At 42.8% G+C, this 13,829-nt stretch overlaps 1 protein-coding gene and 1 pseudogene across 1 annotated transcript; both read right to left on the minus strand.

Moving 5' to 3' along the window:
- Positions 1–362: 362 nt before the first annotated feature.
- Positions 363–865, minus strand: LOC118985910 (60S ribosomal protein L21-like; annotated as a pseudogene).
- A 7,144-nt stretch (positions 866–8,009) lies between these two features.
- Positions 8,010–12,694, minus strand: WFDC9 (WAP four-disulfide core domain 9). Its single transcript, XM_037044764.1, has 3 exons — positions 12,551–12,694; positions 10,781–10,922; positions 8,010–8,043 (listed from the first exon to the last, which is right to left on the minus strand). Exons 1-3 carry the CDS (start codon positions 12,639–12,641, stop codon positions 8,010–8,012), a joined length of 267 nt encoding a protein of 88 aa, XP_036900659.1. The 5' UTR covers positions 12,642–12,694.
- Positions 12,695–13,829: the final 1,135 nt, after the last annotated feature.

Raw genomic sequence — 13,829 nt, forward strand, 5'->3', positions numbered from 1 at the left:
GTTTCAATGTGTTTATTTATATAGTCATTATCATATGTTACTTAAGTGACAACTTGAACAGAAAATAAATCCATAAGAAAAAAATTTTATTCCTAGAGTTCTATGGTCTCGGTAGATGTAAATATTAAATTTTAACTTACATGCATATTCTCTTTGCATAGAAACGTGAAAGGTTATGAATAAAAAGGCTGCTGAACATAAGCTTGTATTCCATTAGATCGAACGTCTGTGGGGTAAGGGGACTAGAAATAGGAGTTTGAGCAGAAGAAAAGGTGTTTTAAAATTTCCAGCTATTAAAGTGGTTTTCATACGTACATATATCTTTTTCATCAGTACAGAGGTCTTTCGTTTCATTACACTCATCACGCCATGAATTCACAGGGAGCGGGTTCCGGCAGCTCAAGCTTCTTTCCACGGGTCCTCACACCATGCACAGCTCTGCGTGGAGCAGACTGGCGCTTCAGGTGGCCCCAGGCACCCTTCTCTTTGGCTTCCTTCTTTTTCTGATCGTTTTTCTTCACACGCCCCAGGAAGCTATCTTGGCTCTTAGAGTGTTTAATGTGCTCAACACATACGTTAATTCTCTTGGTAAGAATCTTGCCCTTAACTTGTTTGTTGACAACAATGACCATGGCATGCTGGGTGACACTGTAGATGCCTCCAGTTTGGCTACGGTAACATTTGTGGGAATTCCTTTTTGAACAGAGCCCATTCCCTTGATGTCTACAAAATCACCTTTCTCATAGATGTGCATCTACATGGCCGAAGGAACAACACCGTGTTTTCTAAAACACCTAGAGAACATAGAGCAGGTGCCTCTCCCTCGTCCCTTTGTGTTAGTCATTTTGGCCAATTACTGGAAGATGGCGGCTCCAGCCAAAGAGAGAAGACGTATATGTTTTATATGGATGATGGTGGGTACCAAATTAGTATGGCGTTTTGACCTCAATTAATTTATTTTTCAAAGTTATAAAGGAGTTTTAAAAATATTAATATTTATAACGTGCTCGCATAATGAATTTAAGATACTTTTATGATGTTGAGTACTGTTTGTACCTTTTCATTGCTCAATTATCATCCATTGCACAGATGTAACAGAGCTTGTTTATCCATTTACTGGTTAATGGCCGTTTGGGTTGTTTCTGGTTTTGGACAATTATGAGTAAACCCTCTATAAACATTTGCATGCAGGTTTTCACATGCACATAAATTGTCATTTCTTTTGGGTAAATACCAGGCAGTGGGGTTGCTGGGCTATATGATAAGCATGTGCAAGGCAGTGCCAAACTGTTTTCCAAAGTGGCCGTGCCATTTTGCCCTTCCACTGGCACTGTGTAAGAGTGCCACCTGCTCCCCATACTTGCCAGCACTTAGTTTGTATATGGTTTTATTTTAGTCATTCTAATAGATGTATAATCTGAAGCTATTTTAAGAGATTAAAGTAATTAGCTTCCATTTCTGGGATTCTAAGAACCTGAATCACTTAGAATGATGGTGTGAAGATGTTTCCTGTTTCCCAACTCTCCCTAGCACACTGTTTTAAACCCAGGGCATTCCTTGGTTCTTGAGCCTGATTGGTCAGGAGTTTTTCTCCAGAACCCCTTCATTGAACCTACCTCCTTCTCCACAAGTCAGAGGTCACTCTTTGCAGTAAATCGAGGAGCATTTTGCAATGGAAAGATCTGTAGATGTCCAAGAGCTGGGGGAAGAGTGTGAATTGCCAGGTTACAACCTTTGAAAAGTACAGGTAAGACCCCGTCATGACCCCCTACTGCTCCCTCACCCTGCCTCGGGGGCCTGTGCTGTTTCCAAGCACAAAAGCTCCTCATTCAAATCTCCCTCATCCGCATGGCATAGTGTGTGCTGTCTCATGGCTACTCAACCACGCATGTACCTTCAGCCTTGGTCACAGGGTAGGACACCCCCTCCCCAGGAAGATAATTAGCTCTGTAGGTCTCTTTAAAACACCTTGCCTTAAGCTCAAGCAGGGTAAGTAGATGCCTCCTCCAGAGATATGACCTTCTAAATAACTCCTCCTCCGTGATCTGCATTCTGATATTGAGGAAAGGCAGTCTCTAAGTGCGGAGTGCAGAGCATGGTATACCTTCATAGTGTTTTGTTTGAATGTCTTCAATCTTTACAATACTTTTTTTCTCTTTGACCAACCAATAATTGAGAAAGATGTGTGTAGGGCCCTTCACACAGCCATGGGTCTCTCAGCTTATGCCTTTAATTCCATTAATGTTTGTTTAATATATCCTGATTCTATTGATTTGGGTAAATATGAATGAATTCCTGGTGAGCTGAATTTTTTTTTCTCAGTATGTAGTGACCAACTATACCAAGCACAGAGACAGTGAGCAACAAAGAAAAGAAGAGGCATTCTCTTACAGGAGACACTGCTCTGTAAGTTAGATCAAAGCACAGAACTGAAGCTTTTTCTCTAGGCAGGAGGGAGAGAAGGGAGGGAGGTCTGGTCTCCAGCTTCACAGTGTGCTCCCCGCGGAGTTGGTCTCTCTCTCGCTTTACTTTATATTAAGTACTGCTGACCAGTGAAGGTTTCTCTCCTTCAAGACTAGTTCATAAACGCTGTTCCTTCAAATGTGCAGACAAGGAAGCAAATGTGCAGGGACTTGAAGAGTGAACAAAATGTGACACATTCAAAGGAAGAAAATAAATCTCCAATAACAAACCCTGATGAAATGGAGATCTGTGAATTGCCCAGCAAAAAATTCAAAAATAATTGTTTTTTAAAGCTCAAAGACAACACAGAGTGACAACCAAATGAAATTTTTTAAAAAAGATGTATGAATGGAATGGTCATATCAACAAAGAAATAGAAACGATAAAAAAGGAACCAGATAAAAATACTATAGGTGAAGAATACAATAAATGAACTGGAAAAACACACTAGAGAATTCAAAAACAGACTTGGTCAAGCAGAAGAAAAAAACAGTGGGCTTGAAGAGAGGTCATTATCTGATTAAAACTGAATTCCACGGCGCAGTTAAAGGATCACACAACATGACCAAGTAGCATTTGTCCCTAGGATGTAAAGATGGCTCAACACCTACAAATCAAGCAATGGGATAGACCACTTTAACCAACTAATGGACAAAAATCACATGACCATCTCAATAAATGCAGAAAAAACATGTACAGAATTCATAGTCCTGTCACGGTAAAATTCTCAACAACAAGGGTCATATATGACAAGCCCACAGCTAATATGCTACATAGTTAATATCATACTGAAGCATTTCCTCTCAGGTTTGGAACAAAACCAGGGTGCTCACTCTCACCACTTCTTTTTATCACAATGCTGTAAGTCTCAGCCAGAAAATTACACAAGAAGAAGAAATGAAATGCATCCAAATTGGAAAGGGAGAAGTTAAATTGTGTTGGCTGATGACCCAAATTGTGTTTGCTGGTATATAAAATATATATATATATTTTTTTTAAGCCATAAAGAAAAACTGGTAGAACTAAGAAAAATTCAGTGAAGTTACAAAATACAAAATTAACAAATATAAAATCAGTTCTGTTTCTATATACTAACAAAGGAAATTAAGAAAGCAAAATTATTTATAATAGCATCAAAATCAATAAAATACTTAGGAATAAATTTAGCCAACAAGATGAAAGGTTTATACACTGGATGCTGTAAAACAGCAGTGAAAGAAAGTGGAATAATACCTCATCTTCAAAGACTGGAAGATTTAACATTATTTAAAGGTCTATGCTACCCAAAGTGATCTACAGATTCAATGCATTCCCTATCAAAATTCCAAAGATGTTTCTTTCATAAATAGAAAAACAATCATAAAATTCTTGTGGATTCACAAAAACCTCCAAATAACCAAAACACTGTTCAGAAAAAAATAGCAAAGCTGAATGCATCACACTTCTTGACTTCAAAATGTATTAGAAAGCTACAGTAACTAAAACGGTATGCTATTGTTATAAAAACAAACACATAGACCAATGGAACACAGTAGAGAGCCCAGAGATAAATCTATACATTTATAGTAAACAGATCTTTGACAAGGGTGCTAAAAACGCACAAGGTGGAATGTATAATCACTTCAGTTAATGGCATTGAGAGAACTAAGTATGTTTAGAAGAATAAAAGTGGGCCTTTATCTCATAGCATATGCAAAAATCAACTCAAAATTCACTAAAGTTTTAAATGTCATACCAAAAACTATAAAAGTACTAGAAGAAAATATAGGGGAAAATGCTTCTTGGCACTGGTCTGGGCAATGATTATTTTGGATATGACCCCAAAAGTACAGGCAACAAAAGCAAAAATAGACAAATGGGATTGCAAACTATAAAGCTTCTGCACAGCAAAGAAAACAATCAACGGGGTGAAAAGAAAACCTACAAATTGGGATAAAATGTTTAAAACCACATACGTGTTATACCCACGTATTGTATAAGGTGTTAATATCCACAATATACAATTGTATAAGGTGTTAATATCCACAATATACAAGGAATTCAAACAACTGAATACCAAGAAAGCAAATAACCCAGTTAATAAATGGACAAAGCGCTTGAATAAATATTTCTCAAAAGAAGGCATACAAATGGCCAACGGGTCATGAAAAGGTGCTCAATAACACAAATCACAGAGAACTGTAAATCAAAACCACAATGAGATACCACCTCACACCTGTTAGAATGGCTGTCATCAAAAAGACAAGAAATAACCAGTGTTGGTAAGGACGTGGAGAAAAGGGAACACTTGTACTCTATTCAGGGGGAATATAAATTGGTTACAGCCATGACGGGAAACGGTCTGAAGATTCCTCAAGTAACGAAATACAACTACCATTTGATTCGGCAATTCCACTTCAAAAGAAATGAAATAACTATCCTTAAGAGGGATCTGCACTCCTGTTCATTACAGCGTTATTCACAATAGCCAATATATGGAAAAACCTAAGTGCCCCTCGATGGACAAATAGCTAAAGAAAATGTGACCTATGTAAATATGATTCAGCCTTAAAAAATCCAGTCATTTGTGACAACATAGAGGAACCCGGCGGCTATTATGCTAAGTGAAACAAGCCAGACACAGACAGACGAAACCTGCACGATCTCCCCTGTAGGTGGAATCTTAAGAAGTTGGAGCTAATTGTAGAATGGGGGCTGCCGAAGACGGGGGCATGGGAGAGATGGGGAGAGGCTGGTCCGAGGGCACGAGGCTTCAGTGATAAGATGAGTAATTTCTGGGGATCTAGCGTACAGCAGGGTGACTGCAGTTACCAATACTGATTTGCACACTTGAATTTTCTAAGAGAGTAAATTTTACGCTCTCACCACCAAAACAGAAGTGACTGTGTGAGGTGATGGATGGGTTACTTAGCTTGGTCATGGTAGTCATTTCACAATAAACACCTATATCAAAGCATTATGATGCACACCTTAAATATATATCATTTTAATTTGACAATCAGGCTTGACTAAAGCTGGAAACAAATTGTTTAAAAAATTTTTTTAAGGTTCACTGGGTGTTCAGAACCAGATTAACGGTTACTTTCTGCCGGCACTTTGGGAACATATTTCCACTGTCTTTAGGGTTCGGTTGCTGCTCTTAGTCAATGATTTCTTTCCATTTCTTTGCTTTGTACTTCAGTTACATATTTCACTTCTAAATGTTCTATCTGGCGCTTTTGCAACATTTTTCCAACATGACTAAGGGTAAAAAGTTCCCTTTACCCTTAGTCACGCTGTTATTGCCATCTCTTAATTCTTTTCCTTTTATTTCCTGAGCATTTTTACTTTGCATTCTGCATGCAATAATTCCAATATCTGAAGTCTTTGGGGATCTCGGCTGTTTCTCTTGGCTTTTCTTCATCTTTTCTTGTTTTCTTAAACTGCGAGTGATTTTTTTGTTTCTTGTGAGCTCTTATATTTAACAGAAGCTTATCTTTAATGGCACTTAATCTGTGGAATTTCTTGAAATCCCGTATTTAAGGCTGCATTTTCAAAATCACCCTTGGTTTCCCTATCACTCTGACAGTTCAGACCATTTTGAATTAAATCCCTGGCCATGGGCCTCTCAGACTCCACACTCACGCTCACTCCACTGTCACGCAAGGAAACCAGCTTGTAGTTATGAATTCCTGAAGAGGTCTTTCCCCCTCCACTGAGTGGATAAATAAAATGTGGAATATATATATACATATATATAATATATGTGTGTGTGTATACAATAAAATATTATTCAGCCTTTAAGAGGAAGGAAATTCGCTACAGGATTCATAATAGAATCCTTGAGGGCACTACGCTAAGTAAAATATACCAGTCACAAAAAGGAATATGTGATATCGGGTTTTTATAATATTCCAGTTACATATTCCACTCCTCTGAGAGGAGTCAAATTTACAGGGACAGAAAGTAGAATGGCGGTCGCCAGGGGCTGAGGAGGGGGACAGGGAACTGCTGTCTAACAGGGACAGAGTGTGAGTGTTGCTAGAGGAGAAGAGTTAGGATGGTTAACTTCATATTATGTGCATTTTACCACAATTAATAATAATAATAATAATAATAATAATAATAAAAGAAAGGGGAATTCTGGTTTCTGCTTGGAGGAGATGTAGAGAGCTGAATAAACCTCCCAAACTTACGTGGACAAAAAGCTGGGCAATGCTCTTGAACTCACCAGAGTGCTGAGCGCACGGGGCAGCCAAGTCGTCCAGAATCTGGGGAGAGCCAGGTACCTGCAGGGAGAGAGGAGTGTGGGCATTGAAGACCTGCAGGGCACATGGGCAGGTACTAGGAAGAAGAGATCTGTGAGTGCGGTTGGCAAATTGCTGAAGACTGAATGTGCACAGGCAGAAGAAATCGGAGCCTTGGGGGCTGCAGACACAGGTGGAGTCCTTACCCTCTTGTAGACCTTTAATTGGGCACGTAGAGAAAAGCTATTTAGAGATCCGAAAAAGTCTCTCTGTTGGTGCCAACCTGGACAGGGGAGAGTAGGGAGCAGCTGCTATGGAAGGGGCTAGAAATTCCACCTGAAAGCCTTTCTATCTTTCCTACTGACCAAGCTTTACCTTGGGAGAGCAAGGAACACAGTTGCCCTAAGGTTACAAAAGTAATCTCAGTGCAGCTGGGGGAAGGGCAGAAAGACGTGCCAGATTCAGAACTTTGGCCTGAGGGTGTAGGGAAGGGCAAGATCACTAATAAGACAATGTCCCTGAAACCCGGGAACACAGTGTCTGCCTAAGACCCAGACCATCAGAACAGTGGAGAATGGACCCCAACCACCACCACCCCGCTAACCAGTCAGCCTAGGAACACTTAGTTAACAAGTAACCTGCAGAAGCCGGTCATTTTCAGAGAGCACAAAGCTGAGGGTGGAGCAGCGACCTGGAAAAAGATCGTCTGGTAAAGCCAGCTCCACCCTAAATACCGGTGTCTATGTTCCGAAGATGGAATGTGAGGTCTGCAGTGCACCCAAGATGACCACGGCAATAATAAACCAATGCACCACCAGCTCAGCTCATAAACTCCCCCACCAAAGGCCTGCTGAGCCCACTTCCAGGGAGACAAACTATTTCCTGGTTCTGATTCCTTCTCTCTCCCACTGTAGAAACTGGAAAGTAAGTGGCAGGCAGATTGGGGAAGAAGTCAAGAATTCAAGCACCGTATTACTGGTGATGAGTTTACTGGGATTTTTTTTTCCCCATCTGGCATCCCCCTGGCTAACCTGGAAATAAACAGAAGGGGGCAGAAAGAGAGAGCTTCCGGGAAAACCCTATAATTTTGGTTTTATGCCTGGAAAGGGAAACTTGGATGCTCAGAAGAGGTGCAGAAATCCCCCGCCTTTTCTCTTTCTCTTCTGTGTTCTCCCGTGGTCCTGGAGTGATTCCGTGGTAGTGCCCACAGCAGCTGTGCCGGGTTGGAAGGAGGGCAGTCCTTCTCTGTTGGGCACAGCTGTAGCGTGGGTGGATACTTTTTGCCCCATCCCTTTTTCTCTCTGTTTATTCTCCCACCACTTAGTCCTGGATGCAGATATAGTCGTAGAGATACCTAACAGGGCAGGGTAACAGAAGCCCCAGTTTTGGGGAGCCTTGGGGAAACAGAAGGTAGATCTCCTTGGGGAGATCACAGAGGGAGGGAGTCAGGAAAGTGAACCCGTCCGGTCGTCTATTTACTCTTGGCTTCACCTCCAAGCCCCGCGTGCATGGACGTGATCTTCTTTGACATAGAACTTGGGCAGATGAACAAACAGAGACACCACCACTTAGGTCCCAGACTAGCCACAAGGTGGTGCATATATGCAGGGAAGAGACTCAAAGAACCGAAAAGGCTTTGAAAAGGGGACTGACCTGGAAATCACAACCCGCAGAAGATAGGGTGGAACTTCTCAGCCCGAGAATGACCATTTCAATTACTCTTGAAAACCAGATATCAACCTTCTGCACTGAGAGGTGGAGTCGCACAAGCTGGTATTCAAAATGTTCAATACACAATCCCAAATGAGGGAGCAAAGGAAGGAAAAGGAATGTATCAACTCATACAGAAAAAGACAATCGACAGACTCCAATTCCAAGGAAAAATGAGTGTTGGAATTATCTGACAAAGGCTTCAAAGTGGATACGATAAAAATTCCACAACAAGTAATTACGAACACCCTTGGAACTGGCGGAAAAGTGGAAAGTGTCAGAAAAGAAATAGAAGACTCAGAGAAGGGTAAAAATGGAAATTTTATAGAGAAAGAACATAATAACTAAAATTCATAAAAAAAAACAGCTCTTAGTTTCATTAACCGTTTTTTTAAAGATTTTATTTATTTATTTTTAGAGAGGAAAGGAAAGAGAGAAGGAAACTTTAATGTGTGGTTGCCTCTCGTGTGCCCCCTGCTGGGTACCGGCCTGAAACCCAGGCATGTGCCCTGACTGGGAATCCAACCGGGATCGTGTGGTTCACAGGCCCGTGCTCAATCCACTAAGCCACACCAGCCAGGGCTCATTAACCATTTTTATTGTTTTTCTGGTCTTTATTTTATTTGTTTCTGCTCTGGTCTTTATATCCTTTCTTAGTTGGTTCTTCTTTCCTATTTTCTTGAGGTATTAAAAGTTAGGTTGTTTGAGATCTCTCTTTTTCTTTTTTCTAAACAATTTTATTATTTATTTATTTTTAGAGAGCTGGGAAAGGGAGGGAGAAAGAGAGGGAGAGAAACATCAATGTGTGGATGCTTCTTGCATTCCGTCTACTGGGGGCCTGGCCCACAAGCCAAGCATGTGCCGCCCTGTCTGGGAATTGAACTGGCAACCCGTTGGTTCGCAGGCCCATGCTCAGTCCACTGAGCTACACCAGCCAGGGCCTGTTTTTCTTAATTTAGGTGTTAATTGCTATGAAGGTCCTTCTCAGAACTGCGTCGGCAGCATCCCAGAGGGTTTGGCGTGTTGCGGCCCCACCCCCCACCTTCAGGTATTGTGGATGAGAATAAATTTTGACTGCAACATCCCCACAAGACTTCTGTTATGGTTGTTCTATTACAGTTGCCCCCAATTCTTCCTCCATTACTCTCCCCTCCCCTGCCCACCTTCAGTTCCAACCTTGCTGTCCCTGTCCAGGGGTCCTCTGTACATGTTACTTGACTAGACCCTTCCGCTCTTTCCCCCGTTACCCCCCTCCCCTCTGGCCATTGTCAGTCTGTTCCTTGTTTCCATGCGTCTGGTTCTATCTTGATCATTTGTTTGTTTTGTTCATTAGGTTCAGGTGAGATCGTATGGTATTTGCCTTTCACTGTCTGGCTTATTTCACTTAGTGTAATACTCTCTAGCTCTCCCCATGCCGTCATTAAGGGTAATATTCCATTGCGTAAATGCTCCACAGTTTTTTGACCTGCTCATACGAATCTCTGTATTTTTGCTACAGCCATGAGCTTACTTGGCTAATACCTAGGTCTAACTGGGAAGGCCCAGTTGGGTGCCTGGACCTATAATGGGATGGGAACAACTGTTGGGAGGGCTGCTGGGGATTATAATAAGAAAAATGAAGTCACAGGGAGGGAGTAGGAAAAAAAATGCAGAGCCCACAGGTTGGTGTATCAGTTTATTTGGCAAAGACTTGAGCCTTCCCAGCATAGAGAGATCCAGGACAGAACCGGGAGGTCCTCAGCTGGAGCCCATGGGTACCACAGCGGGGAGCCAGCCAGCGCTCTCGTTCACCACGTCTTCATCCCCTTGCCCACACTAGTGGTAAGCCGGGTTGAACCCAGAGATGAGTATTGATGTGAAGGGTTCTCTGGAAGAGAAAAGTTAAGGGGTGAAAAATCAGGGAACCCTGGGGGACATCCATTCCCAAACTTCATAACACCCTTAGTCCCAGTTAATGGGAACAAGTGTCGTTTCCGTAAGATCAGGAGCTACCCAATTTTAAGCAAGTTCACCCGAGGGGTTTGTCAATTGAGCACATAGTAGAGACCGACTCTCCTGGGGCCTGGTGGAGATGAGGGCCCTGGAGAGGACAGACTGAGGAGGTAATGACTGGGGCTTTGGACAAAGGGAAGATGAACAACAGGCACAATGATGTTTCAGGGGAACTGAATGAGAGCAAGAGAGAAAGGAGTAGAGGCCCCCATGTTGGTATTTGGGTTTATTTTGCGGTGAGTGGCTGCTTAGGTGTGGAGATCAGAAGGCATTGCCTTACGTGTCCTGTCTCTTTGGCCAGGAGCTGGGTGACTGCCATCTTCTGTTCCAGGTCGCATGGCGGTGAGGAAGTGTCCCCAGGCCCAACCTTTTCTCCCCAAGCAACTCACTCATTGTGCAAGCAGATGTTGCCGCAGAAGGTCCAGCAGCATGTATAATTTGACCTTACACATCCGCGTAACTTGGTGCACCTTTGCGCACAATACTTCATCGGCGGCTGTACCCAGCACTGCTCAATCTCTCTTACTTCATCTGGAAGTGAGATGATAGGAGTTGGCAGGGCCTATCCAGTCACAGTTTGGAGAAGAAACCCTTCTAAACCTTAACAATCCTTTAGTTTTGGAACCTGAGCCCCAAGCCATAAAGTGCTCCTGTTTTTCCAGAAAATCCCTTGCTTGAAGTCTAGCCAGTGTCTTTTCACAGGAGAGCATCCTTGTGTGGCATGACTCCCACCTGAGCACAGGTCCCCACAGTATTGCGGGCCTTCCAGCCCTCTTTCCGGACCTGCCATACCCTCTGGGCTTCAACATCCACACCCAGTTTGCAGAACAGAAAACTGAGCTGGGCCCTGGCTGGTGTAGCTCAGTGGATTGGGCGCGGGCCTGTGAACCACATGATCATGGTTCGATTCCCAGTCAGGGCACACGCCTGGGGTGCAGGCCAGTTCCCAGCAGGGGACTCACAAGAGGCAACCATACATTGATGTTTCTCTCCTTCTCTCCTTCCCTTACTCTCTAAAGATAAATAAATAAAATATAAAAAAGAAAAAAGAAAACTGAGCTGGGAGAGACTGAGCCCACTTTTTCCCCTTTTCTGTTCTCTCTCTCTTTTTACTTTTATTTTTATATTTTTATTGTTTAATCATTTTTATTTTTTTACTTACAGTTGACACGCAAGATTAGTTTCAGGTATACGACCCAAAAGATTAGGCATTTATGTGACGGATGCAGTGATCACCACAGTAAATCTAGTAACCATCTGCTATCACCCATGGTTATTACAACACTAGTGACCCCATTCCCTATGCTGTACTTTCCATCCCCGTGCCTAGTCTGTGACCACCAGCCTGTACTTCTTAATCCTTTTACCTTTTTCACCCGGCCCTCCCACCCCTTCCCACCTGGCAACCATTGAAATGTCCTCTATACCTATGAGCCTGTTTCCGGTCTGCTTGTTTGTTTGTCTGTTTGTTTTTTAGATTCCACATACAAGTGAAATGCCATAGCATTTGTCTTTCTATGTCTAACTTATTTCACTGAACACAATACCCTGTAAGCCCACCCTGGTGATACCACCTCACCATGCAGCCTCTCCCCAAATTCCATACCTCCCACTGGCCCAGAACCTTCCCTCTCAGACCCTTCGCTATCCCCGTGTTTTTCTTTTTTATCAGATGACCCCAAATTTTGACTCGCTAAGTACCTCTTACTTATCTTGTCTATTTTTCATGCTCGAAAAGATTTTTCCCCTTCAAGCTAAATGAATGTGTTGCGTTACAATATTACCCTTGTGGTATTCACCAAAGGCTCACTCAAATCAGGCACGGAGATTCCGAAAATACGGGCTCCCGGGGCAGCTCTGTGCTGATGTTCCTTTTACCCAATGACCTGACCTTGCAGAGTATTACTTCCCAGGAGCTTACGAAATGCAGACAAAAGTTACATCGCCTTTCCTTATACCCAGAGTTGCTTTCAGATCTGGGAGAGAGAGCTTGAAGGCACATCCGACTGGGAATATCCAGCCTAATCTTACTTGGATGTCTCTGCTTGAAGGAGGGTTTGATCCTTTGAAGGGTGACCCTGGAAAGTGAGTCCTGAGTCAGGTATGCCAGACATCCCCGGCCTGGGCAGAACACCCCCCTCCCTTGGCACCCCACCTACAGAGAAGCTTGTTCCTGACACTTCCCAGCACAGGCAGAAGCATCTCCACCCCGCAGATGCACAGGATGAGTAGAAGAACCCAGGGCTCCATGGTTGTCTCTTATGTGTGTATGGGTTAAGTTCGGGCACAAGACAGGTCTTCTCCAAATGCTGCAAGAGGCAGAAAAGGAACTGAGGAGAATAGGGCAGGAAAGAGAGAGAAAGTGCTGGTGAATATTGTGTTATTCTTCCTCCTACTTCTTTTTTTTCACCCTCTGGCACCTAACAACATACCAAGCTAGCCATCAGCTTCCCCACGCTTCTTCCCCATCTCACATTGCAAACCGCTTCCTTTGCAAAATTATTTCTTTAAAAAATTCATTCTTATTTTTCCAATTAAAAAGCAATATAATGCGCAGATCGTATAAATCGTACAACAAGTACAAAGAAAAAAATGGATACGCATTAGGAATTCTACCACCCCAGAAATAACCAGGATATGTGTGCACCCTTTGATGTTGTGGTCATAGTTTTTATGAAGCTGGAATCATAGGATACCCTGGGTGTCCGATTTTCTATTTAAGAACACATGTAGCTGAATGATAGAGTTTAATCAAGACCCCACAACAAAGAGTACCACGGTGGTTCCAGAGTGAGGGATGAAATGGATTACTCAGCGGAACTTGGGAAAAGATGACGGCCAACATCTGGTCAAGGGACTCTTAAAACTTTGGTCTACAGCCTTGGCCCATGTAGCTCAGTAGGGTTAGGCGTCTTCCCACAAACCAAAAGGTCACCTGTTCAATTCTCGGTCAGGGCACGTGCCTGAGTTGTGGGTTTGGTCCCAGACGGGGTGCCTCCAAGAGGCAACCGATTGATGTTTCTTTCTCACATCAATGATTCTCCCTCTCCCATCCCCTCTCTCTAGAATCAATTTAAAAAAAAACCTTACATCTACATAGATGATGTAAATGCAAGTTTTAGGCATGTGAATCATTGGGTCCTTGACTTTGAGGCAAATTGGATTTAAGTGAATTGAGGAGAGACAAGAGCAAGAAAGAGGAGATTATGGAAAAGATGGGGGGGGGAAGTGACGCCCTTAAAATGTAAAAGATAAAAGATAAGCTATTTGGGGACTTCCACTCTTCAGCGCTTATATCTGCTCTGCAACCTACTCCATTCAGAACCCACAACCCTGCCAGCTTGTCTTGGCATGGCTTGAGGAAGGAAGATTGCCAAGTTAAGGTGTTGAGGTTTCATTTACCACTGAGCAATATTTATACCAAACGCTACAACTTAA

The sequence above is a fragment of the Sturnira hondurensis genome, unplaced genomic scaffold (genome assembly GCF_014824575.4).
Source record: "Sturnira hondurensis isolate 20B ecotype Veracruz unplaced genomic scaffold, ASM1482457v3 Scaffold0004136, whole genome shotgun sequence".
Lineage (NCBI taxonomy): Eukaryota > Metazoa > Chordata > Mammalia > Chiroptera > Phyllostomidae > Sturnira > Sturnira hondurensis.